Source organism: Mustela putorius, unplaced genomic scaffold (assembly GCF_011764305.1).
Source record: "Mustela putorius furo isolate JIRA1106 unplaced genomic scaffold, ASM1176430v1.1 tig00000139_pilon_pilon_pilon, whole genome shotgun sequence".
Lineage (NCBI taxonomy): Eukaryota > Metazoa > Chordata > Mammalia > Carnivora > Mustelidae > Mustela > Mustela putorius.
Genome location: NW_025421293.1, coordinates 14,269,150 through 14,296,327, shown reverse-complemented (window position 1 = coordinate 14,296,327; position 27,178 = coordinate 14,269,150). Strand labels below are relative to the sequence as shown.

The 27,178-nt window shown below is 59.7% G+C and overlaps 1 protein-coding gene across 9 annotated transcripts in view; it reads right to left on the bottom strand.

The window, feature by feature from the left end:
- Positions 1-1,073: 1,073 nt before the first annotated feature.
- Positions 1,074-27,178, bottom strand: part of MAD1L1 (mitotic arrest deficient 1 like 1) — a 313,129-nt gene continuing 287,024 nt past the window's right edge. For 8 of the 9 annotated variants that reach the window (XM_004776342.3, XM_004776343.3, XM_013047749.2 and 5 more), the window contains one exon: positions 1,074-1,543. In XM_004776342.3, the coding sequence (XP_004776399.1) occupies positions 1,385-1,543 (159 nt within the window). In that variant the 3' untranslated portion in view covers positions 1,074-1,384. Of the gene's footprint in view, positions 1,544-5,288; positions 5,367-27,178 lie in introns of those variants that run through there. The other variant, XM_013047748.2, reaches the window with a different exon arrangement.

The following is a 27,178-nucleotide window of genomic DNA, read 5'->3' as shown; positions in this document are numbered from 1 at the left end:
GTCCAAGCTCCAGAGCTGAATGGCCCTGGTCTCCTTCAGCTTTGCTGCGTATGGGGACTTGGGGATGGGGGGGCAGGAGGCCAGGGCTGGGGGTCAGGATGTGCACCTAGAGGGGACACACAGGGCACGTGCCCCCTGGGCTCCAGGGAGTAGGTGGACCTAGTCTGGCCCCATCCCCTGCTGCCAGGGGCCTCAGAACCCACCACTTGGCAGCATTGGGGTGCTGAGGCTACTCCCCTGGCTTCTGCTGGGCTCAGATAGCGGGCTCAGTGCACAGCATGATTGTGTGCCTGTGGTGAGGCTGCCCGGCCACGGGCTGGCGCCACTGATGCAGAACCGGGGCGGCTGACGTCAGGACTCATTTTCCCCATGACTGCTGACAGGCCTGGCGTGCCGAGCTGTGCATGTCAATGAGGTGGGGCTCCGGCCTCCCACACCAGGCAATCCGTCTTCTGTCCCCCCACCTCCTGGGCCGGGGGAGGGGGCGGACCCCACCCCAGGCCCCCCAGGCCTCCAGGCCCCCGGTTGGCAGGCCCCCTCTCACGCCCAGAGCTATGAGCACAGAGGCCGTAGTCCCTCCCAAACCTGCAGTGTGGTCCCCTTCCCAAGCAGGCAGGCCCTGTCGCTGGGCCCCAGACTGGCCTGCAGCAAACTGAGCCCTGGGTGCCCGGGTGTGCACACTGCTCGTCCCAAGGGCACTAGACCGAGGATGGGACTGTGGAAGGGCTGGACTCTTTTATGGGGGCCTGGGGTTTCAGAAGACCCCACCCCCATGACAGGCCTGGTGAGTCCCAACCGGGCTTCCACGGGCGGGTGCTTGAAGCCTCCTTCCTGGCCAGGATCTGAGGCCGCACACCAGTCCACATGATAGGCAGGTGGCTGGAGTCTGTAGTCCGGGAGGTGCTGTGGGCACTCGGCCCCATCTGAGCACCTGCTCCACTTCCTGTGCAGGCGATGGTGGCACCTGGGCTGTGACCCACTGCCCCCTGGTGTCCAGTGTCTGCCTTGGGGCCAAATGGAGGGTTGGCAGAGCGAGCCTGTCTGCTCAGACACACACAGCGAGACAGGCAGGGTGGCCAAGGAGCAAAATTTATTTCATGAGGAGCAGGGATGTCGGCCAGCAGCCCACACTGGGGAGGGGAGACCACACGGCCCCCAGGCCTCACCTGGACCTGCCACAGCGCACGTACTGGGGGTGGGGGAGGGTGGATTCCTCTGTCCCTCTGGCAGCTCGGCCACCCGCTGGCTCCAGGGGACACCCACAGGGCTCCTGGGAGGAGGGCCAGTGTGTGGCCCCGGAGCTGGACTGGGGGCGTCGGGGGAGTGGCTGCCTGCCTCCCCCGTGGAGCTGACTGGTCAGCTGCCGCCGGGCGTTGGGCGCAGGCTAGGCCACGGTCTGGCGGCTGAAGAGGTCGAGGGTGAGGGCACTGAGGAAGGCCGGGATGCTGTCTTGCCGCAGCAGGTGCAGCTCGATGAGCTCCTGCACAGAGCTCGAGAACGCCGTCTCCAGCAGCTGCATCTTGGCGCCCGACGGTCCCGTGGCCTGCGAGGGGAGGAGGGACACAGGGAGGACAGCGGTCAGCATGGTGGTGGCTTGGGGCTGCCCCTTCCCCTCCCCTCGGGCCCCCCCATGACAGGACAGGGAGCAGTGGAGACCCTGTCCTATGATGCCCCTGGAGGGTTACTGTAGGTGGGGGTCAGACAGGTGCAGCGCTGCCCCCATGCCCAGCAAGGCTGGGCGTCTCCCCCTTCGCAGTGGGTGGTGGTCTCACCCACGTTTGTGGGACCTACAAGACTGCTCCTCCCGGTTGTCCCATCCAGCCCTCCCCGTCCTCAGACCCCGGCGCAGGACAGCTGCCTGCACGTTCCCCAGCTATGCTGGAAGGCTGCGAAGCTCTCTGGGGGTGCCGACACCCCCTCCTGCAGCCCAGGGGATGCAGGCCAAGCCGGAACCTCATGCCCACGCAGGCACTGGCCACTGGGTGGGGCGCAGGGCTGCCTCTCGAGTTCACATTTCATCTCTTCCCCATCATACCATACTGGCCACAGAAGAGGGGGTTCCCACAGGCAGCACTGCTGGGATCGTAACCCCGCTCAGGTGGCCTTGCTGACAATACCCCTCTGGCTCAGTTTCCCCATCTGTGTAGTGAGGGAGCAGCAGTCTAGAGTCCTGCTGGCCTTTAGGAAGTGGCTGTCAGGGGGCTGGGGGGCCAGGCAGTCCCAGAGAACACAGGTGTGTGTAGGTGTGTGTGTGTGTGTGTGTGTGTGTGTGTGTGTGGTTCCAGCTTCCAGAGAACACAGGTGTGTGTAGGGGTGTGTGTGTGTGTGTGTGTGTGTGTGTGTGTGTTCCAGCTTCCAGAGAACACAGGTGTGTGTAGGGGTGTGTGTGTGTGTGTGTGTGTGTGTGTGTGTGTTTCCAGCTTCAGGGCTGCAGAGGGTGTGGAAGAAGACAAGTCTGTCCCATGGTGACTGAGACCAGCCTCCAAATGCCTCAGCTCCAAGCACTGTGTGGGGCCCAGGGCAGGGCTCCCCAAAACCAGCTGGCCCTCATGTGCAACTGGGGAGAGACCAAGGCCCTGAGAGCTGCCCCCCCTCCCCCAGGTCACGGGGCAGGTCTGGGCAGAGCTGGGCCTGGGCCACAGGGCCAGCTCTCCGGGCCAGGTGCTCCCGGACACGGGGTAGAGGACAGCCAGGGATTCTGGGCCGGAGTGTGGACAGAGACCTCAGGGTGCCTGAGCACTTAGGCAGGGGATTCCCAGTGCCCGGGAGACTCCCAGAAGCAGGGAAGGCTGCCTGACCACGGACAGCACCCTGCTGGCTCTGCTGTGGGCCCCACCTGGCAGGGAGCTGAGCCTGGGGAGTAGGAGCGCCTGGGGCCGGCGCTAGCCCTCAGGAATGCCCCCTGGTGGCAGCAGGCTGGGGGGTGTCTGGGGGCTCCTGCCTGCCGGGTGGGCTGGGAGCACTGCCAAGGAAGGTGCGACTGTTTGCCAGACAGAACCCTGTGTCCCTTGAACCCCGTTCAGCAAGGTGAGTGGCAATGGCGGGGTGGCATATGGGGTGTCAGGAGCTGAGTAGGGTCACTGGGGGGCAGCACCCCCAAAAGAACAACTTCCTTCCCACTCTGCACATGGAACCTGGGCAGCTCAGGGGTGGGCTGGGGACCACTGCCTGCCCTGAGGACCACGCTGCCCCCTGTCTGGAGAGTCCCCACTCTGGATGATGGAGGATCCCTCCTTCCTGGACAGCTCTCATGAGGAAAGCCTTCTCCCCTGGGAACCACCCCTGCCACGCCTGCTCCCTGCTGTGGATGCCTCGGGGCCTAGGCCTGGACCGGCCTGTGAGAGGGAGGTGCGCTCCCTCCGAGAGCCCAGAGCCGAAGAGGGCTCAGCTTGCCCTCTGCCAGTGCTCCCACGAGCCCGGAGTGTCCCCCAGTGCTCCCTGCACTGGTTTGCAGTGCAGACAGGCCTCTGCTCCCTCCTGAGACTGCTCCCCCCTCCCTGAGCAGCCAACCCTGTTCCCTTGTCCACTCCTACATTTAGCCTTGTCAGAGTTCAACACAAACCATTTTTAAACAAAAGTAAGAGAAACCACTCTGACCTTTTACCAAGAAAATCCTTTCATTTCTGCCTTCTGCTCAAATCTGGATTTCTTCCCCTAAATGTCACAGGGGCTGATTCTCTGCAGCTGTCGGGGGGAGAAGCCAACGCAGGGCAGGGGGGAGGTGAGGGAGGCCACGGCGCTCTCCTGGCTCGGCAGCTGAGGGACAACCAGCCCCTAAACCGGGGACCTTCACTCTGCACGGCGGGCCTGCCCGGGACCCCTGCCCCCAGGATGGAGGTGGTCTTCCACCAGCTCAGATCGAAGAATGTCATTCTCTGCGTGCCTCCCCAGGTCCCCCGGGGCTGTGGACATGGACCAGGCTTTGTTTGCACGCATCAAACGTCCCTCGTGGCTTCCAACCCCGAAGCCCCATCTTGAGGAGCAGCACAGTGGAACGAGCCAGCACAAGGCCCGTCCCGGACGCATCAAGTCCACAGGTCTGGTATTCAGGAAGCGCCGACGGTCACTCTAGAATGCCAGGTACATGGCGACACTGGCTGTACCCGGGGCCCTGGAGACCCCGGGCCTTGGGTGGGCTAGAAGGAGGTGTGACCAAAGCCATGTTCTCATCTCAACCCAAGTCAAGGCAAAGCCAAGCGTTTGCGACCCACCAGCTGCCACTGGCCGCACCTGCCCACTCCACGGTCGGAAGGGCCGAGTCCTCGCTCGGTGTGGCGCCATACGGCTGCCAGAATGCGCCCCTGAGTTCGCGGCGCGAATCCATCTCTGCCAGGCTCCGCTGTGTGCAAATACCACCCAGTCCCCAGGTACCTTGTAAATCACTCTAATTAGGGGCTGTTCACTTAAAATTAGAGAGTGATTTTTTAAAAAGCAAATTGCCCAGTAAGACGTGTTGGCTGCGGCTGGAAATATTTATGGGCTGACGGCTGTGTCTCTGCCTCCTCTGCCCCCGGCGTCCGGGAGTGACAGGCTGTGGTGTGGCTGGCAGCTGCCCTGTGGCGTGAGGGGCCCTGTGCCACAACGAGGCCTGCGCTGCCCACGGCTGGCCGAAAGGCGTTCCAGCAGCCCAGACCTCAGCCAGGCCTCGCCTCGGGGCCTCCTCCTCCCTCCGGATGGCAGGGCAGGGCCTCCCTCGGAAGGATCGGCCCAGACCTCATTGAGCAGGTCTGTCCACCATGGCATGTGTCTGTGGGGAAGGGTCAGTGCAGGGGAGCTGGCGGCGTCATGGGCCGGAGGGTTCTGCCGCTGCGGGTCAGTATAAGGGAAGTGTGTGGTGCTCATGCGATGCCTGGCTCGAAACGGATTTTTTAAATGCAGTCTGGCCACCCTCAAGTCTGTGGCATCCCAGCTGGCAGACGCTTTGCGACACTCCTCTCATGAGATGCCCTGAGAATAGGATTGTCTGCCTGAAAAGCAGAGACAAGAGCTCCCATCAATGGTCCCCTCCCAAGCCCCCCAACTGCAGGGGGTGGTGAGCCCTGCAGGAAGGGCCTAAGCATGAGGGGCTGCCTGCCACGTGCAAGGTCACCTTTTGCTTAGGGCACCGACGACTGTCCCATGTGTGAAGAATCAGGACGAATCCAGAGATGAACCCACGGCAAGGGGTGGGTCCCCAAATGCTGATCTGAACAGACAAGACGTGCACAATGCAACAAAACTATAAAACAGGGAGCAGAAATGCTACTCCCTCAGGACACAGGGACCTGAGTATCGTTTCTGCGAGACTGTGGCATCGCACCTTGTCATGACAGGGTCCCATCGCCTCCGGGAGCGGTAATGCAGGACGACCTGGAACACCCTGGGGTCTGAAAACAGAAGGCGGCACATGTCACAGTGACTCAGGAACCTCAGCTCAGTGCACGAGACACGAGAGGTCACATGGCCCACTTCCGTGGCCAGTGGGCCCAATGGGATACGGCGTGCCATCATGCCTTGTGGGGTGCACAGGGCAGAGCCATGGGTGACACGGAGTGCTGGGAGCCCTGCTAGAGAAGGGGGGGTCCGCCGGGCATTGAGGCTCTACCTCGGGAGACCAGAGGAAGAAGGGAAGAGTCGAGATCAAGGGGAATAAACAAATTAAAAACAGGAGAGAGAGTTACTGAAACTAGAGGCCGGTCTCTTGAAGAATAGCAAAAAAATTAATGGAGGAAGAGAAAAGACAGAAGTTGCCAAAATCAGAAATGAGATCCTGGAACTGTTACAAGAATAAGAAGAAAACACTACGAAAAACTGTTTATGCCCGTAAATCTGACAGCCGGGAACGGAGGAATCCCTTGAAATCCCGGGGCAGCAAAACTCAGCCAAGATGAAGCAGAGACCCGAGCAGCCCGACCGCCGCCGGAGAGACGGAGTTTGTGACTAAGAAGCTCCTCGGAAAGGAGGCTCCCGTCCCAGATGGTCTCACGGGGAAGTTTATCAGATATGTAAGCGGGAGCTACCACCACCTCATGTGTCCCTTCCAGCCAACAGAGCAGAGGGAAGGCGTCCTGCGCAGAAGCATTTTCACCGACGCCCACACGCACAGCGGAGAAGGAAGAGTCCACACATGCGGTTCCCATGAACTCAACGCAAAAACCCTCACTGGATTTCAGCCAGTCGAATCCAGCAACGTGCGGAACAGATGACCAGACCCAGCTCGGGCACCTTGTTTCTGTGTCAGGCTGGCGGGGTGAGCCGCTGGGATGACAGGCCAGGAGGGGCCCGCAGGAGAGCCCCTGCCAGACCCCATAGCCACTCCCCATGAGACCCCTCCGCAGGCCGGAGTGGCGCCAGCAGCGAGCGCGTGGGGCTGGCGTGGTCCTGGTTCTGGGGACGCCACAGAGCTCCTGGAGACAGCCGCACCAGCAACACCCACCACCCCCAACAGGAGGGCAGGAGCCATCCACGCAGGGAGGAGGCTCGCCTCTTCCACACGCGGTTCTGGGGCGGCTGGACGTTCCTACTTAGACAAGCAAGAATTTTGACTTAAACCTCACACCTCATGCAAAAGTTAGCTCAAAATCTATCACAGACTTAAACATAAAACATAAAAAAAAACACAACAAACCCAACAACAATACTTAAAACAGAGAGAAGAAACATTTTAAGATCTGAGACCAGGCAAAGAATTCTCAGACTAGACCCCAAAGCACAACCAAAAAAAACAGAGATGGACAAACCGGATGGACCCCAGGCAAACGGTCACCGTCTGCTCCTGACAGAGCCAGGAGCAGGAGAGGACAGGCCCACCTGGGAGGACGCACTGCAGGTTCATGAGGGGCCCAGAGCTGCCAGTCCTGGGTCTGGGCCCTTCAGCAATGTCAGGCGCAGCGAGGGGCCGCCAGGTGGGGTGGAGCCGGGCGCCCTGCACAGCACCAGCCACGGGGACAACCAGCCTTACATCTGAGGCTCTTGGACGCTGGGTCCACTGTATCCCCAGGACATGCGAGCATGAGGCGGCCGCAGTCGGGACAGGCAGCGGGGGAGGCACGGACAGCAGCGCCACGCTGCCCTGCCGCCTCACCCCGCCCATGCGCTCGGATGCCCAGAGGCCGGCTCTCGGCTCCCTCACCGGCTCCCACCGGCTCTGGGTGGGATGGTCATGGCTGCAGGGGCCGGGGGAGGCAGGCTGATCAGTGGCTGTCTCCAGTGGCATGAAGACTCGCGTACAGATCTGTGGGCAGCAGGTTACACACTGTGTCTAATTGGACACAGCCCCAGGCGGCCCTGCCTGCCGTGAAGTGTGGCCGTTCCCCTCTCGGCCTGGTCATCGGCGCTGCTCCTGGGCCTTCATGTAGGAGGGAGGGGAGGGGCAGGGACGAGAGCCTGGGGACCACCGCATGGCAGGAGGTCAGGCCAGTTCAGGCAGAGCCACACTGTGCAGCTCGGTCCCAGGTGGGGTGGCTACACAGGGACAGGGCAGGGTGGTCCCCACAGGCCAGTGTGCACTGACCGTGCTCCGTGCTCCTGCCCACACCCCTTCCTGCCACCACTCATGGGCACCCCGGGCCTTTGGGAATGAAAAGCGCCTCCACACTGAGACACTACCTGAACTATGTCCGCGGACCCCTCCACCGGGGCAGCCTCCTCTGGGTGCAGCCCAATACCCAGGCCCCGCACTGGGTCAGACCTAGCTTCAACCTTGGCTTTACACCAGGAAGCTGTGCAACCCTGGGCACTCTGTCAAACCCCAGGTCATGTGTGTACACTGGCCGTGACTGAGCAGCCTGTGGGGACACACACAGAGGTGAACTGCTAGAGCCCAGGCCACGAGGGACAGAGGCAGCCCCGCAGCGGCACCACGAGGACGAGCCTCCTCCCCACCAAGCACCAGGCCCGTGCACCTGGGCTGCACGCGCACACCGGCTCCTGGAGCTGCTAGAGGAGACATACTGTATGGATCTGGCCGCAAGAACACCCAAGCGCTCCCCACTTCAGAGGACAGTCTGGGTTTCTCAAGCTGAGACTCTGACAAGCACATGACGTGCTTACAGGTGATCTGGGGAGACGACCGCACCTCGTCCGGCGGGAAAGCACCTTGGCCTTCCAGGGTGGAGAAAGCCCCGTGAGCTTGCACCGCGGTGGTTCATGCTCTCCCTTGTTCACACTCACACCCACAGAAAGGGTGTGTAAACAATGAAACGTAACCGTGAGTAGCTCGGAGAGCAGAGATGAAACACGGCCCCTTACGGTTTTCTGCACTTCCCAGATTTTTCTGTGACTGCACGTTGTAACTGTAATCAGAAAAAGGCCTAGCTAAATTATATTCATGGAAGCTGAGGAGTTCTGAGAACACACCATCCTTGCCACATGCGCACGTGTGGGGGCCACATCGGCAGGCTGGGGCCCGGCCCTGTGCGAGACCCAGCTGTTGTGGGGACGCCCTGTGTCTGGGACTGGGGCCACCTGCTGGTCTGTAGGGCAAGTGTGAGCTTGGCCCTGGAGGGGCACCTGGCTGCCAGCCCCAGAAGCACCCCACCTATAGGCATGCGAAGGCCAGCTGCCTCCTACCCCGAGGTGTCCCGGGCCATGCGGCCGCGGGTCGTGGTGGCAGTCACCTTGCCACCTGGCCCACCTGTGCTCTGCATGGGGAGATGGGACTCCTCCATGCTGACCCCTAGGACGGTTTTCCCAGCCTGCACGCAGCTGCTCCTGCTGCCTAGAAGACCTGTCCCAGCCCCCGACCCCGAGCCTGCCGGCCCTCCCCAGGCCACCAGCCACTCTGTGGGCTTAGTCTCCCTCCCTGTCCACTGCGACTGCCCCCACCCTCGAGGCCAGGCTGGGTGCAGAGGTCGCTCTGGCCACTGCTGCCCACAGGTGCTCCCAGAACACCCTGCACAACACCCCCCCCCCCCGGCTCCAGCACCGGCTCGTCCTGACCCCCTGGTGTCCCTCAGGGCAGGGCAAGGCTGTTCTTCTCAGGGATCTGCCAACATGGGCAGGCCGGGCAGACGCCGCCGCGTGAGCCAGCAGGCAGAGGGACACGGTGGCAAGTGGGTCAGGACAAGCTGGACAGAATGCTGAGGAGGCTGTCCCGGCATGAAGTTCCAGAGAACGCGCTGGCAGAGAGAATGTCCAGCACGTGGGGAAATAGCTCACCCAATTATCCCTGCTTAATTGTGCCGAGAAAACGTCTCAATGCTGCATGTGCTAATTATACCGGCGGTGCTGGAATTACCGGCCCGGCGAGGGGCGACCTCTCCCAAGCGTGATCTGTGGGGAGGGCAAGGCCAGGCGCCCCCACAGTTGCAGATCCGTCTCCAGCCCGCGGTTATTATTATTCCCCTATTTATACGGCGCCGCATCTTTCCTCCGGCGCTCCAGTTTGCACAGCTGTTCCTGCAGCCCCGCGGGGGAGGGGCAGCAGGGCGGAGGCGGGCTCGAGGACCCAGGGTCCTTGCAGCAGCCTCGCCCATTTCAGCCCGTGAGCCCAGGGCCAGGCTCTGCCCCGCTTCTCCACTCCTGGCCCAGGCCTCCTTCCCGGTCCTGCGCACACAGGACCATGGGCGCGGTGGGAATATGCGGGGAGTCCTGGGACACAGACACCGTCATGGGAAGAAGGTGGGGAGAACTGTGGGGGCCGAGGGCCGAGTGCAAGGAGCCACGGGAGGGGTCTGAAGGCCCGGCGTCCTGGGAGAGCTTGGGCCGGCCGGACCTCATCCGTCAGATGGGCTGGACCCCAGCGGCCCTCAAGTGCAAGGACGTGACCAAACAAGAACCTGAAGGAAGCCCCTCGTCTCCCGTCCAGCCAGGCTGGGCCAGGCGGAATGCCTGTGTGTGGGGCTCATGGGGCAACTGAATTTTCTGAAGAGTGACTGAGTGGTGCAGGGACAGAGGGACGCTGCCGGAGACCCGGGCTCCAGGAGAGCCGTGGCTCCTCACCTCACCTCTCTGAGCTGACGCCCTGCAGCGTAACGGGGCACGTGGCTTTCGGCTCCCAGCGTGGACGTTAACTCGCTCCTGTTATGGCAAGCTGATGAGGCAAGCTGCCATGTCACGAGGATCGAAGGGGGCCTCTGGCTGGCGGCATCACCCACACCCCTGCAAGCGCACTCAGGAGACTGGTCCCCGCCAAGAGATGCGAGGCAGCTGCAGTGTGGACCTTTGGGAGGAACCCACCACCATGCTCGTTGGTGACAGATGGCTGACGCAGGATGACAGAAGAGGTAGCCTCGAGAAAGAATGGCCCCAAACACCTGAAACGTGAGGGGAACTACGACCTGGCAGATCCGAGAAGCCCGACGAACCCCAAGCACAAAAGGGAGTTGGAGGGGATGACACGGAGGCGTGTCATATCCAATTGCTCAAATCAGGTCAGTCAGCACCTTACACAGTCAGAGGGAGCCAGCCCCGGGCCCGCAGAGGCACAAGGATGTGGCCCGGGGATGCCACAAAGAACAGCAAAACTGAAACCCGTGAACCCAGAATTCCACCCACGTGTCATTCAGAATGTGAGAACTGTCTCAGGACAATGAAGCCTGAAACATGGGCTCATGCAGTACAGACAGGAGAGGGCCCTGTCCCTTCCACAAATGACACATGACGACACTTAAATCTCTCCAAAGGACAGCTGAGCACTCACACCACAGACCTAACACCGTGCTGGGAGGCTCAGCGTCTGCGCGGAGCGGACTCAGCAGGAAGGCGAGCGCCGGGTCAGTGGGGTGTATGCGGACTGGGCGGGCACGATGGGGTTCTCACGCCCCATGTTGCGTGAAGGCTGAGATGCACGGAACAAATCCTGCTGCCACCCACAAAATCACAAAGAATCGTAGGTACAAGGTCAAAAAAGGAGACTCGCGAGTCTGTACGAAGCGGTTCACCTCACGCAGAGGAGCGGTGAGCTGGCAGTCGGAGCCCGGTCGGAGCAGGAACCGGCGCCGGCGTGCATGGTCTGACGAGCCCAGCGGGAAGGCAGGGGCCGCACAGTGCACACAGACGCGAGGCTTGGCCACACGTGGCTCCGAAGAAACACACCTCAAGCGTGAGGACACGAGGAGCTTAAAAGGAAAAGGATGAAGGAGTTCTGCCCCCTGCATGTTAGCCAGAATCCAGACTGGCCATGTGGACATCGGACAGGGTAGGCCTCACAGTGAAGAGGATCATGAGGGAGAAAGGGCGTTTCAAAACGATGAAGGGACTGATTTATACATCGACTGAGAGAGGACAAAAATACGAGATGGAACAGACAAATCCAGAATTACAGTCAGAGGTGTCAATGCCTGTCGCTCTTTAATTGGCGGAAAAGATAGAAAATCGGCAAGATTTTGAGAGATGGAAGATAAGAGACTTGACAATATTATCAAAGAACTCAACATAACTGACATTTACGGGAGAGCCCTCCAGCAGAATACACATTATTTTCAAGTACATTTACCTGGAGAGACAACAGTCTAGACCTTAAAACAAATTTCAGTGACTTTAAAAGGATTCATGTCGCAAAGTATGTTCTCCGACCACAATGAAATTAATTCAGAAACTAGTAACAGAAAGGTAATTGCTGAATTAATTTTCACAATATTTGGGAACTGAGTAACCTACTTCTAAGAAACCTCTGGGTTAAAGAAGAAACCAAAAGGGAGACCACTAAGTCATTTGAACTGAATGAAGATAAGAACAAAATATCAGAATTTGTGGAATGACTGAAGCAGCACTTGGGGGAAAATTTTAGCACTGACTGTCTACATGAGAAAAAAAGAAAAGTGCTCGAATCAGTGACTTAGCTTCCACCTAAGAAACTGAAATGAAAAGGGCAAATTGGACCCAACATGAGAAGACAGGAAACAAAGATCAAAGCAGAAATCAATGAAATAGAACGCAGAAAAACAACACGAAAAAAAAAAAAAAAACCACACAGCCCGAAATGTCTCATGTAGACAGACACAGTCTGGCCACGCTCATTAGGACAAAACGGAGAAGACACCTGATGGGGTCGCGGAACAGAGGAGGGACGCACGTGGTCCCACAGGTGTCGAGAAGGCAACAGGGACCACAGCCGGCAACCGAGTCCTGGGAGGCCCGACGACTCAGCTAACACGGACCCAGTCTCCGCGAGACACAAGCTGGCCAAGCTCACCACAAAGGAGATGGACAACCCGGACGGCCCTGCACCTGCTACGGAAAACCTTCCCTCGAAGAACTCTCCATGGCTGGGTGGCACCCCTGGAGAATCCCACCGAACACGCCAGGAAGAAATTTCAATTGGACATAAACTCTAAGAAAACGGATGAGGATGGACACTTTCCAGCGCCCCTGTGCGCCCAGCATCACTGTAATACCAAGATCAGACAGTGACTTTCCAAGGAAAAAACCAGACTATAGACCAGTAATCCTCAGGGATACAGACGTAGAGATCCTCAACGAACAGGGAGCAACGTGTGCCCAGTAACCGGCACAGAGTGCGGCACGTGGGGTAGACTCAAGTCGGGTCTATCCAAAAGGCAAGACTGGTTTTCCATCAGAAAAGCAATCATAGTAATTCCCCATATTAACAAAGTGAAGAAGAAAAGCCAGATGATCATCTCAACAGATGCAGAAAAAGCAGGGTCCACGCCCACCAGCATTCTCCACAATAATTCTCAGCAAACCAGGGTCTGGAGAGAACTTCCCAGCCTGACAGACGATGCCTGGGGGTAACCCGCACCCCACACTGCCCTCACTGGCCTGAGCGTGAACGCTGGCCCTCCGGCGTCAGGCAAGGGTGCGCAGCTCCCCACTTCTGCTCAGCATCACTCTGGAGCTTCTAGCCAAGCAAATAAGGTGAGAAAAAGGAACAAAAGCATCCAGTTTGGACAGGCAGAAGTGCAACTGTCTTTGCTCAAAGACAACATCATGGTCTGTGCAGAAAATCTAATCAAATGTATTAACAGCTACTAGAACTAATACACGAGGTTAGCAAGCGTGCAAAATAAAAGATCAATACACAAAAACAAACTGCTTTGACACTGGTGACAGACCTTTTACAATAGCGTCAAAATAGTAATCGGGGATAAAGAGAACAAAGCTATAAGCTAGTGCGGAGAGAAACTGTTCTCGGCCCGGTGTTGTTACAATGGATCTAGGAGCTCAGTTAAACCCTAACCAAAACCCTATCAGACTTGGATTGTACAGGTGGATCAGAGGAGCCCAAAACGAATATGGAAATGCAAAGAATGGAGAACACTTCAAACAAGTCTGAAGAACAAAGCTGGAGGGGGACAAGGGGACGGTGGTCCTGGCACGCAGACACCTGCCTGCCCCTCCCGGCACGCCTGGTGTGCATGGTCCTGTCACAGGAGGCACCGTCCGCTGTCCCAGCAGAACAACTGTGTGCCCAGCCCTTGAGTCTGGCCCTCCGCTGGGACTTCCAGGCTCCTCTGCATGCCTGTGACATGCTACGGGGTCCTCACGCTGCGTGGCACAGCGTGTGTGTCCATCGGCAGCAGGGGCATCGTAAATCTACAGTGAGCCAGCAGCTGAGGGCCCTGGGGGTGTGGAGAGGTGTCAATGCCTGGTCTTGTGCCATTAACAGAGCAACCTGCATGGGACTGGGAAATTCTCCCCTGCTGGGCCCAAGTGGCCTCCCTCCGCCAGCACTGCTGGACACTGACTCCAGGTCCCACATTGGTTGGGGCACAAAGAGAGGAGTCCTGGGCCCGACAGTGTGGACAGGACGGTCCAGAGGACACCAAGGCCAGACAAGGGGGGGTGGTCACCTGACTGGGGGAGCCTGAGCATCTGCAGGACAGTCTGGACTGTGGACATTGATGCTGGTCTGAGCTGTAGCCTCTTGCCTCCACCGGCTGGGCCGGGCTGTTCCTGCAATCCCGCACTTCACAGGTTGCTGGCGAGCACAACTGGTGGCCCGAGGGCGCACAGGCCCCCGGTGTAGTCAAGGTGCTGTGCACCAGGCACGTCTCGCTAGCTCTGGGCCAGAACTATCCCTGTGACTAATGGACTTCCAGAAAGTTCCACCCCCACAGTCACGCTGATGCTCACCCGGATGGCGGTGTGATTTGAGTCTCCCTCCCCACGGAACAAGGGGCCGCTGCTTGTGTGCGGGGTTCCACTGGGAGGAGACCCCCTCTCTCGGGACTGTGTCTGCCGCCGAGTGGAGGTTCTCCGTCTCCGCTGGGGACTGCAGGTGCTCCCTCAAGGTCCCCAGCCCTCACATGCCTGCCACTGTCCCTGTGCCGACCCCTCACCCTTTTGGCGTTGGTATCATCTGCAAATTGCCTTATTTTTCATCTTTGGCAAGGCTGAAAATCTGATCATGAAAGGAGATTTTCTTTTTTCTTTTTTAATTAGTACTTGGTAATATCACCAAGCTGCGAGTTTATGGCTTTGTAGATCTTGTGTTTTTGACACTAATTACTCACAAAGGCTTTTTAAGCCGCATTTCAACTCTGCAACTGCCATGCCGGTAATTAAGCAAGAGAGGAAGAGGCAACGGATTCCAGGCGTCACACTTGGCCCTTCCGACCCGTGTTCTGGCTTCCGTGTGGCTGCAGTGCCCATGGCCCTGGCAGGAACTCAGCCCCTCCCAAGGCTTCTGTCTCCAGGCGTCCAGGCCCTGTGATCCTGACAAGGTGCTCGGGTTCTGCTCCACACTTGGGGGCCATGTTTCAGGGTTCTGGTGGTGGGAAGCACAGGAGTCCTGGGAACCCACAGGGCAGGAGTAGTCCATAGCCAATGGTCTCCTGGAGCCTCATGGGAGGGCCTGGCTCTGCCAAGGACACATTGCCCACCTCCTCGGTCTTCCTTTCTCATGGCCCTGTGGGCACTTGGCTCTTCAGACCCTCGCTGAGCACCTACTACGTGCCCTCCCCTCCCTCCTGCCAAGGGGAGGTGAGTGTTGAGCTGTTGGGGGTCCTGGGAGGCCACATACACTTCCGCCCTGCCTGGGGCACAGTGGGAAAGCCCACCTGGGACCCTCAGCAGAGGTGCGGTCCTGAGCAAGCCCACCAGCAGGTCTGGGGCAGGGGCTCAAGGCTACACAATTCTGGGGCATGACGTTCTCCTGCTCCAGGAGCATCCACTGAGCGCCCCCAGGAACCTCCCGGCAGGCAGGGCACCTGGGGAACCAGAAGCTGGTCACCCTGGGCCAGGACACTGTGCAGCGGGCGGGCAGCTCCTTCCCGCCCTTTCCTGTAGAACCCACAGATTCTGGGATGGTGATCAATCGACTGAACCGGGCAGCAACCCTCCTGTTGTCCCTGTGTGGTGGGGCTGCACCTGGGAAAGGCTCCCAGGTGGGCTGGGCGGATGCAGTTTCTGGTGCGCTGGCCAAGGGCTGTGGCTCGAGGAGTGGACAGACCTCATGGGCCTGCCCGGCTGACTGTGCTCGGCCCTCCTTAAATACAACTGGTTAGTCACACTTCAGTGTTTTTTTATCGCAATCCTATTTTAAGATACAATTAAAACATCTCATTGCCAGAGTGCACGGATCCTACTGAGTCTTTCCCCTCATGCCAAGGAGTCAAAAACAAAGGCGGGGTGGCGATTCGGGGACCATTCTCATTCCCAAAGTGGCAGGCCTGCTCAGGACCAGTCCCCGAGGAGACCCGGCCCCCCGGCACACCGTGCAGCCCGGACGCTGCCTCCTCCAGACCACGCCGGGGCTGTGTCACATGAGAGCCTCCCTCCAACTCTGCCTGTCAATGGCACTGCCATCCCGCCATTGCTGTGGAGGAATAGACACTCCAGAAGTCTGGGCTCTGCAAACACAAGTACCTGACAGGAAAGAGGCTCTGGGATATCAGTGAGCCGAAGCCACCACTGGAACATTCATGCACATCAGTGCAGTTTCACTACAGCTGAACAGGGGCTGAAGAAAGAGCAAGCAAGTTCGGACACCCCTGGGCTGGTGACCACGTGCCTCGCCCATGCTGGTTCCACCCAGGTCATAGCCCGTCCCGGGCCTGCGTGAACCCCACCATAGGCCCAACACTCAGACTCTGGGAGGCAGTGGCTGCACACACTTCTGCAGGACCCTCAGTGATAAGGCAGGCCTGAGCCCAAGACTGGTGGGTGGCTGGCAGGATTCTGGGAGGAATCCAGCAAAAGACGGTGGGCGCCCAATAGGCAGACCCCGGGAAGAGCCCGCCACAGCCGTGACGGAGGCAGGTGGAGCCATGGTGGGGTACATGGAGCCTGTGCAGTGGTAGGGGCTGCAGTCAGGCTGGGGGCCGACACCTCCCCCAGCATTTCCCTTTGCCCTGTGGGAAAGGGAGGGGTTGGGGTGACACGGGAGCCCAGGGCTGCCCTCAGAATGATGTGACCCAACTTTCCCCATGAATGACTCCATCTTCCCTTCGGGGCTTTTGGTGGGGGGAACACCCTGGAAGCAAGCGGCTCTGAGCTTGGCTAGAATGGGGTGCCTCTGGGGCATCTCCAATGGGAAGAGATGCAGGACACCTGCCCTGCATGCTGCCGTCCAGGTATATGGCCAGTGAGCTGTGAGTGGGCAGGGAGCCACGGCTGCCGTCACCTCTGCTGGGAGTCTGAGTGGCAGGACAGGAGAAGGAGCCAGAGTGATGCTCAGGGCTGGTCTCATTCATCCTGTGCACAGAAACCACCCAGGCCTATAGGCTGCCGCCACCGTGATGGACACGGCACAGGTGGGCTGCAGAGGCTGACCACAATGGGCTAGGAGGGCTCGGACACAGGTCCCCTGCTTCCCACCACCCCACCTGGCAGACTCACTGGTTGCCAGGGAGCGTGCCAGCTGGGGGGGCTGGGAGGCAGCAACTCATGCTCCACGGTGCAACTTGATCCGGCGTGGCTGTGCCCAGAATCCTGATGCGGGAGAGGCTGTAGCTCTGACCTTGGCCAATCAGGCAGCCCTCCCGGGTCCTTCACGGCCCGTGGCTGAGAAGTCAGCAACCCAAAAACAAGAGTTGGAACACAACCCACTGGCTTGTCTTTCTCCCTGGTTCCCAGAAAGGAACATGCTGACCACCACGTCTCAGGCCAGGTGCACCAGGAACCACGGGTCACTCACTGTGGCTCCCTCCACGGGTCCTGGGGAGATGGCGGCTGGTGCTGGGTGACAGCTCCTGACCACAGAGCTAGCAGGCTTAGAGGGGGGTGTTATTCCAAGGCCCTGGCACCCAGAACTGGGTGGGGGGGACTGGCGGGTCTCCATCCACCCTCCAGGGAGCACAGCCAGGGTGAGAGGCAGGTTGCCATCACTGGGCAGGGTCTCACCACCAGGGTGGAGGCCACCGAGACGCAAGGACACCAATCAAACAAGAGTCATTTGCACCCAAAATGTCCCCAGACTGAGGGGTGATATGGGACCAACAGTGTCCAGGCTATGAAGAGGACGCAGGACAGGAAGTGGTCGCCAGGATGGTGGGGTCATTGGAACCAAGGCCTCCCCACTTCCCTCCCCCCCGGGCAAAGAGCCAGCTGAGAGCAAAGGGTCCTGGACTCCCTCGCCGCACGGCCCTTGGAGGGAGACGCTGTGTGTGCCCCTGCACTGTTCCAGCCCCGAGCGTGCCCACCCCTCACTGCGGCCAGGGCTCAGCACGCGCTGCTTCCCTGCCCCCAGACAGTAAAAGCCAAAGGGCGGAAGTCCTTCGTTCTCTGCAAAAAATGCTCGGACTGATGCAATTTGCGTGTGCAAAATGTGTGACGTGCATTTTCCAGCTCATCAGCACCTCAGCCTGCACGAAGCTACTGTTTGCTTTCAGACCCGTTTCACAGGGCTTGAGTTATATTATGGGATTTTCTTCATCCTGCAATAGGAGATTTCATGTCTTGCTGATAACTCTGCATTTTCATTGACCACATTCATCGGAAAAGGAAATTTCAAAATGTATTCTGCAGCCATAGGCTGCTCGGCCCCAAGAACTGAATACAAGTGATCTGCTCACATCCGGCAGGTATCTTCCTGTGATTTAATTTCAGAAACGATTTTCTAAAGGGCTTGAATGTTCCTGCCCGTCCTGGGAAAGGGAAGTCACTGCTCTCCTCGGGGTGTCTGAGGAGCACGTGTGTCCTCTCTCACTGAGCTAGCACCACACTTCTTTCAGGACGCGTCCGAACGTGCTGGAGCGGCTGAAGCCGTGGCTTCCACGCAGCAGCAAACCAGGGGGCAAACCAGGCGCAGCTCAGGCGGCCTGGGGAGCTCAGTGCACAGAGCCTTCAGTCAGAGTCCCCTACACTGCCCAGACAGGAAGGAGCCTACACAGAGTCCCCTACACTCCCCAGGCAGGAGTCACTTCCCAGGTGGAGACCTTGTCCTGTGGGGTTAGATCCAGTGTCGCTTACAAGCGTGAGGCAATGTTTTAGAATTTGGGGACCCAACATAAAAATTGGGAGCTTCCAGCTACTTTGAACCCTGAAGCCCAGCACGCCCCACGCTCCTTGGTGGCTGAGGCTGGTTACCGTTCGCTTCCATGGAGGCTTCCCTTACAGGCAGGCCGCCAGGGTTGGGAGAGGAGGGGCGAGGGGCTACAAGTGTTTGTGAGACGCTGGCCTGCCCTGGACACGGGCTGTGAACTACAGGGACAGGAGGAGAGTTAGAGGCCGGGCCCACCCTGGGACACAGTCCAGTCGGGGAAGGAGGATCAGTTCACTTCATTTGGGTCCAGCAAGGACAAGGCCTGGGCCTGCGATGACCTTATGTCCACAGCATCCCAGGTCCTTGTGCTAGAGCCGAGCCACCCATGGGGCACGGCCAAGGCCCCCACAGGATAGCCGTGGCCATGCTTGGCCCCCACAGGATAGCCGTGGCCATGCTTCATCGGTAACACAAAACAACGCTCTTTCCATCACCCATCACCCCCTCCCCGGAACAACACCCCAAGAGCACTACGGGCATGGTCCGTGCCTTTTCCTGATTCCCACTGTGATGCAGTCACAGTTGTGCCAAGTCATTGGGAGAGCCCTGTGGGAGGTCAGGGAGGCTCGGGGATGCTGGGTGGGGGGGTTGGAGCCTCTCGGAGCCCACACGCATCCTCATCCCTTGCGGCTGCACCAAGAGAACCAATGGCAGGGCTGCGAAGGCCTTGCTGGGTTTGCACAACCCCGAGAAGACCGCCCCTGGGCCTGACAGCACAAAGGTACAAACTTGGAGATGCACGAAGGTGTGGGAGGGTCTGGCTTCCTGCCTGGGAATTGCTCTAAGAGGTCCCGATGGGGGAAAGGGAGATGGGCCCTGACTTGGGGCAACATGGCTTTGGGGCCAGGGTAGTGTGAACAGTGCAGGCCTGTGACATGCTGGCCACCGGGGCCACTCTCTGTGGACACAGGGTATGAGAGTGGTGTGTACGAGAAAAAGGGCTCCCGCAGGCCCGGCCTTGGAGACAAGCAATGACCCTTGAAGCAAGGAAAGCATGCTTTGATGTAGAAAACACCAGTTAGTTTTCCAGCAGAGCATGCGACCTTAAGGGGATCTAATTTCCCGGACAACCTGGCAAGGTGCTGGCTCTCTGACTCCCACCAGCTTCCACCTGAACTCTGCCCACGCAGGAGTTGGGCCGAGGCCGCCCTCCCAGGCAGAGCCGCTCCTGGACGGGAGCCCGCAGCGAGCACTGCACCCACTCCTCTTATGTCCAAGTTCTGTTCTTGCTGCCGGGTAGTCAGAGCCGCAGGGCAGAGACTGAGCCTCGGGCCGCTCAGAGGAGGTGACTCCTGGAGCCAGTGTCCTGACAGAAAGGTGGAGGGACCTGGTGACAGTGCTCCTGGGTGACAATGAACACAGGCCAGGCCCAAGCAGATGGCCAGCAGGCGGAGGGGTCACGTGCTGTCCCCTCTGCCAGAGCTGGGGGCTCGAGCAGCACTGGGGAGGACCACTCATCACAAGCACCCTGGTCAATACCTGGCACCAGCCCTGAGACACCTACAGACCCAGGGCCAGGACGAGTCCCTGGCAACTCCAGGAAAGTGTCCCTGAGTCCCAGGCTTCTCTGGCTGGAAGGGCCAGAGGCAGGCCAGTGCTGGACGGCCTCCACGGGCGCCAAGGCACAGAGCAGGGGCAGATGGCAGTGGGTGCCTCCCTCTCTGGTGTCAGCTGCCCGGCACGTGGAAGCACCCGTAAGTGCCACCGTGGCCTCCACCATGCCGAGTAACAAGGGCGAGGAGCGTGTGTTCCCCGTGCTCCAGGATAAGATCACAAATTTGAAAGGATCTCTTGGCAAGTCACACATTAGCGAACGCAGTGAGCCCAGCGAGCAGAGCCAGGACTAGAAGCTGGGCAAGACCGGCATGAGGAAAGGCACCTAGGTGCTCCCCCAACCCCCAAGTGCGCACAGACCTCCCCAGTGCTCTCGGCCAGTCCACACTCCAGGAAACTCAGGGAACCCGCCCCCCTAAGGACCAGAGTGCTTCCTGGCAACAGAGTGGGACAGGTCAAGGAGGTGCAGCTGGGCTGTTCAGGAGTGCTGTGGGGGGTGCGGGGAGGGGCTCCAAGGTGCCTGAGTGGAGGGCCGGGCCAGCAGATGTGCTCCGGAAAACCTCCAGGCTGAGAGCGGGCACCCCCTGTCCTGCAGTGAGACTCCGTGTCTACCGTCGCCATGTCCGCTGGCCTGGGAGGGCCCACGGGGACAACTGACATCCCTGGGGGGCCGCAGCCCCAGGTGCCCCCAGCCCAGAACCTCCAGTCGGGGAGGGGTTGAGGGCGACTGCCTGGGCTCTGGGGTCCCCCAGGGGCAGATGGGGGGTGGGCAGCTCGGCAGGATGCCCCAGCCCGGCAGGGAGCCGACATTTGAGAGCAATCCGGGTGACACTGTGTGATTTAAAAGTTAATTAAACTGAGTGGTACAAAGTCTAACAGCCCCAGGTGTTTATTTCCAAAGAGCATTTGGAAGGAAAAGGGGAAATCTAATAAAAAGCTTTGTGAGGCATTGCATTAGGAAGTAATCACATCGCTAAATCACCGGCCTCTGCAGTGGGCCTCCTGATGCCTGCGCTCTGTCCCTGCCCCTGCCTCCCCCCACCCCCCCCACCCCATGACCCTTCTGGCCCAGAGAGGGTGCTGCAGCTAGGCCTGCCCCAGCAGCACCCTCCAGGGGCGGCCGTGTGTGTGTGAGTTCCCCAGTTCCTGCATTCATCCTTCAGGCACTGGCTCGCTTGCCCACTACCAGCTCCTCGGTTCACACACTCACTCGCTCACCCACCCGCTCCTCGGTTCACACACTCACTCGCTCGCTCACCCACCTGCTCGTCCATTCACTCGCTCACTCGCTCACCAACCCACTCATCCGTTCACGCACTTCCTCGCTCACTCGCTCACCCACCCGCTCCTCCGTGCACGCATTCACTCGCTCACTCGCTCTCTCGTTCCTCTGCTCGCTGGCTCACCGGCGCACATCTCTCTCCACACGCTTGTTCCCTCACTCCCGCATCCCTGCCCTGAGCACTGGCCAGACCACCGCGGGAGGTGGAGGGGAGCATGCAGGCCCCACTGGGACGCCCAGGGTCACATCTGTCAACCACAGAGCAGGAGGCAGCATTTGGGGTGAGACCCCAAGGATGGGGTCTCATTTGGGGTGAGACCCCAGGAAGCAGCATTTGGGGTGAGACCCGCAAGGATGTGTGGGGTCAGAGGCATACGTGGGGGATTCCAGGCCCACAGGGACCTCGTGTGCTGTCTGGTCCAGACGGCCACCTCCTGTGGATGGCGCTGACCCTGCATGGGCAATGTCCTGACAGGGAGCTCACCACCTCACAGGGCCACCAGTGTGTGTCACCGGCTGCAAGCTGCCACCCTGGACATCCAGTCTGCCCACAGACGGTACAGAGATGGTGGGAAGTCTGAACTGGGGCTGGGCTGCCCGGCTGCCCACACAGAGCTGCACAGGAAGCCCGTTGCCCTGCTCAGCACCTGCCCCAGGCCTGCTGGGGTGGGCGCCCTACTCACATTAATTAAGACAGAGTAAACAACAGTGTTTTGAAAAATGCATGTTTCTATGTGATTGCTTTTTTTAATTGGTTGGTTTAACATTTGAAATTTGATTTAATTTCAACTTGATTTTCCTCACCATGGGGTCAGGCTTGGAGCCGGGGAAGTCATTACCGGAGCACCTGTCATCAGTGGCGGGGACCCTGGAGCACGTGAACCCCATCCCTGGGTGTCACTGTCAGCTGATACCAGGGCGGTGGCACTCGGAGTGAAGGGGGCAGGAGGAGGCCGCTGCAGGGGTCTGTCCTCATGGTTTCCCCCTCCTCCAGGGCCCAGGCTCCTGGGGTGTCTGCACCCACCAGGACAGACCCACACACCCTTCCCGCCCACTCTTGAGCTAATGGGGGACTCCGGGCAGCTGTAGGTGCTGACCAGTTCATGGGCAGCCTGTCCTGTGTGGGAGCCACCTATCAGCTGAGGTGTCTGTGAGGTGACACAGGGCTGGGGCGGCCATGATGGCCTCAGGCAGGAAGCTGGCCTGGAGCGGAGGGCAATCCACTCGCTGTGGCAGGCAGCCCGGCCCTGCACCCTCTGAGCCTCATCTCCTCCTAACACAACAGAGGCTGGGTCCACCTGGGAGCCCAGCGGGAGGACAGCATGACACATGCATCCAAAGAGCCCAGGAACTCTGCCAGCTGGGGATGTGCACTAACAGCAGCTATATCACGCTCCTGGTGCCTCCCCATGCCCCAAGGGCACCAGAGGGCAACCAGCCATCCCCTCTGCTCCAACTGCTCCCCCCCCACAGTCCCACACTACGGGCAGAAATGTCATGTGCCACACTCTCCAGCCATGTGTTCTCTACACATGTTCCATGTTTTCCCATCTCATGTCTGCAGGTGCTAGGTCCTCTGCCTTTGTAATGGGATCCTTGTAAGGCCCTTCTCAAGAGCTGCCTCAAAACCTGATGCTACTGTGAAACCTCCCAGAACCTTCAGACAGAATGAGCTACCTCCTCATTTATTCATTCCTTATCTACCCAACCAACTACCATCTGTCTGTCCATCCATCCACTGACTCACTCACCCATCCACTGTCCGTCCATCCACTCACCCATTCATCATCTGTCTGTCCATCTGCTCACCCATCCACCATCTATCCGTCCATCCAACCACTCACTCATCCATCATTTATCTGTCCATCCATCCACTCACCCACCCATCTGTCCATCTATCCACTGACTCACTCATCCATCCACCATCTTGTCTGTCCAATCCGTCCATCCATTCACTCACCCATTCATCCATATCTATCTGTCCATCCATCCATCCACCCATCAGTCCATCCATCCATCCACTCACCCATTCATCTACCACCTGTCCATCCATCCACTCACCCATCTGCCTACCATCTGTCCATCCACACAATCTGTTTGTCCACTCACCCATCCATCCATCTATTCCTCCATCTACCCCTGGTCTGTCTGTCCATCCTGGCTGCTGGCTCCCACTCTGGCCCTGGCACCCATAGGCTTCCCCCTTCCCTGCCCAGTAGGTCCTGGTTTGGTTTAAATGGTGCATTTTGCAGAGACCAGCTCTGGTAGCACGTATCCCATCACATCACCAAGGACTCGGGCTGGCCCCTGCTCCTCTCCCTGGTTTTATTTCCTGGAGGCTGTCTGGCTACCTGTGTGGTTTTCAGCCATGCAGCCACTGCCCAGCATGGGCCAAGAGCACATGACCAGAAGCCCAAATGTCTATGGCCTCTGGCCCTGTGTTCCATGGAGCCTCTGAACCATACTTCTGGAAGCCTGATGGGGAAGAGGGGCTCCCCAACCTCCACAGGCATGTGGGGATACCGCTCACACTAAACTCACATGGCAATGTCCCTGTCCACGCAGCACCCATGTGGACACCAGGGTTACCCTGTCTGCCCATGTGCATCTGCCTCACATGTCAGACCCACCGCTGAGCCCCTTGTCATGCACTGTGCTTGCCTTTGAAGGCCTCCCTTCCTCCATGCCAGCCTGCCCAGCCCATCCCGATGGCATGCTCCACCCTCCGCCCACCTCGGATGCCGCCTGACTGCCCACCTCCCCCAGCAGCCCCATCAGCCTGCCTCCCTCGACTTCACCGCTCTGCCCTGTCCATACATCCTCCTTGGAGCTGATGGTCCACGGGCCTCACATGTGCTCCCCGCAGCCTGTCCTGAGGCAGGACTGCGATGTCCTGGCTGTAGCCGCAGGTGTGGGCCTGGAGTGGGCGTGCAGCAGGTGCTCAGAGTGTCGACGGGAAAGAGTCATCACCGAGGAGAGGGGAAGAGTTCTGGGTCTCAGAACACCCAACAGACACCTGCTAATGTCCCTGACCAAGTCCCCCGGCTCCATCCGGACTCAGTCCAGTGAGAGCTGCTGCTTGGAAGCTGAGCTCAGGGAAGGAAGGGCCCCAGCCCGGCACCTGTAAGCTGCGCCCACAGCCACGACACACGGCCAGCAAGCTCTACCCACGTGCCAGACACACACGTCACGGCAGCTCTGCTCGCTGCAGCTGAAGAACGCACACAACCAGAATGACCACCAACAGACAGATAAACGAGACGTGGTCACACACACTGCAGTGTCACTAGACCCTGACAAAGGAACGCTGTGCTCAGCCCTGCTACACGTGAACCAACCCCAACAGTCTGACGCGCACGAGAGAAGCCGGACACACGGGGGTGCGTCAGGGGCTTGCTGACGTGAAATGTCCAAGGGCAGAAAGGGTGCTGGGTGCTGGGGCTAGGGGAAGGGGACAGAAGCGGGGCATGTGGACACACCACCCGGGGGAAAGGCTCACGCATCACCACGAATACCCTACTAACAGTCCTGGGTCGCCCACCTGAAAAGGGTGGGTTTTGCGGTAAGTGAATCACATCTCAGAGACACCCCATGTGGGCGCGAGGAATTTGCTGGGGTTACTTCAGCAGACAGACCCGTCTTCTGGAACAGAGGCCAGCAAAACCACAGCGTGGGGGCCAAACCCGCCATCAGCATCTCGTAGGTAAAGCTCGATCGGCACACGGCTGTGGTCGGTTACGTGCTCATCTGGGACTGCTGGTGCCGGACCCCAGCGTGGCCCAGCAGTGGTGATGGGGAAACGTGTGGCCTGCAAAGATCCATATCTTCACTAGCGGGTCCTTCATAACTTCGTCAACCCCCACCACGCGTGCTCTCAAGGGACAAGCCCCCCCTCCCCAGACAAGCCTCCTGAGGGAAGAGAAGCTGGGGCGTGTGTTGGGGTGCACCCGTCACAAGGCCTCAGGCCCGGGGCAGTGTGGGGCCAGCACCTGGGCTGGGGCGCCCTCCCCGCAGCCAACTCGGAGTGTTCCCTGAGCAAGACAGACACTGCCTTGCACTCTGGTGCCAGCGGCCTCACCATGACAAGGTGCACCTTGTCCCAGGTAAGCATGTTCCCATTACTGTCTACAGAAGGGGAAGGGCTGGGAGGCAGGACAGGGTACCCTGGATGACACATGGAGCTCCTCGGAAGACAGAAGCCACCTGAAGCCCAGACCTTCCAGGGGCCTGTTGCAGGCGACAGCAGGCCCCCTTCTCTTCTACCAACCCAGGGCCCAGGCTCTGTGTGGGAGGCACTGAGGCACTCAACCTGGGGGAGAAGGACTGGAACTTGGGGTGCACCCTTTCCTCCCTGAGTTGCCTGGGCTAACGTGATACGGCCACCACAGCCAATGTCATGAGATCTGTGGGTGTGACAGACTTCCTGGGGAGACCTGCCTGGGGTTGGCCCTGCTCCAGAGGCCATACCAGAGGGAGAGGGTGGGTGAGTGAGATAGAGCGCAGCATGGCGTGGGGCCACGGAACAAGAAACTGGGCTGCCTGGTGGCAGGGGACAGAGTCAGTGAAGAGCAGTGACCGGGAGGGCTGTCCTGGGGCAGCCCCCTGGCCTCCCAGCTCTGCCCAGGACCTTGGTGGCCAGCCGGGCAATGGAAGTGACAGCGAGGAGGGGAGATGCCCCCACGGTGAGGCAGCTTGCTCCTGGCCACCCCAGGCCCCCAGGTGGCAGGTGCCATGCTCCATGGTGCCCAGTTCGGGCAGCAGGGCCATGGAGGTCTCGGGACACCCTGCCTGCTCGGCCCCACGCGCCTGGCACTCTCCTTGGGAAAGCAGCTTTCGTGTTATTCACAGTGGTGGTGTGGGGGTGGGGGCAGACAGGAAGACGCGGCTCTACGACTCGACTCAGGGTCAGCGGAGACCTGAGCAGGGCACTGGGTTAACACCAGTGCCGCGCCAGGAAGCCGGCCCTCCCGGTCACCAGAAGCTGTGCGCACCAGCTCCCGGAGGAACAGCCTCCACAAACTGTGATGTGAACTAATTACGTTTGCACAGTTAATCAGGGCCGGCTGCCTCAGAGACGCGGCGTCCACAGACGCGGAGACGGGCCGCAGGGACACAGGGCAATGGGTCTAGCACGTCAGCCCTCCTGCCTGCACGTCCGCTCAGACACAGAGGCCCAGGCCCAGGCCGCTGGCAATGCTCCCGCACCAGGGTCTTGGTGGCTCCAGGAGCCAGACGCGGGCTTCCAGGGACCCGCAAGTGCCCTGGGACCACTGGTCCAGCCTAGCTGTGTGATAGCACCTCCTACAGGCACCCCTGTGACGGGCACCAGGGGCCAGCCGGGGGTACCGCGGGTGGGGTTGACAGGAGCTGCTGCCGCAGGATGACAAATATTGGGGGGATGGACCTGTGTGCGAGGCCCAGAAGGGAGGTGGGGCCGGAGCGCCCGATCTGGTCCCTTGGGACTTGCTAACAGTCACCTAGACTGAAGCAGGACCCAGGTGTGGCCTCCAATCTGTGATTCCCCAGTGCCCGGCGAACCCCAAGAGGGGCCCTAACCGCAATTCTTCCCCCTGCCCTGGCTATTCCTTGTCCCTAGCACCGCGGTAGGGAACGGAAGTAAAGGACGGTCATGGACAAGAGCCCCTCACTGAGGGCCAGCGGATAGGGGTATGAGCACAGGCCAGCCATCAGCTCCCGATGTAAACCAGTCACTAATGAAGACAGAATTCCACCCATGTAGAAAGGCACTGCCCAGATAAGAATCACACAGTTAAGACACCATCTCCCATAAGGAGAAGCAACACTTGCTTGAAGAAATCCTCGGTCCAAGTCCTTCGGGCGCTGTCCTGCTCTGTGGCCCTGCCTGAAGGGGCAGGGGTGAGCCGAAGGGTCCTTCCTGGTTCTTCTAAGTCAGGGTCATGACCCTTCTGTGGCCCTGAGGGGGTGGGCAGTGGCAGAACTGGGATGAAAGCCCC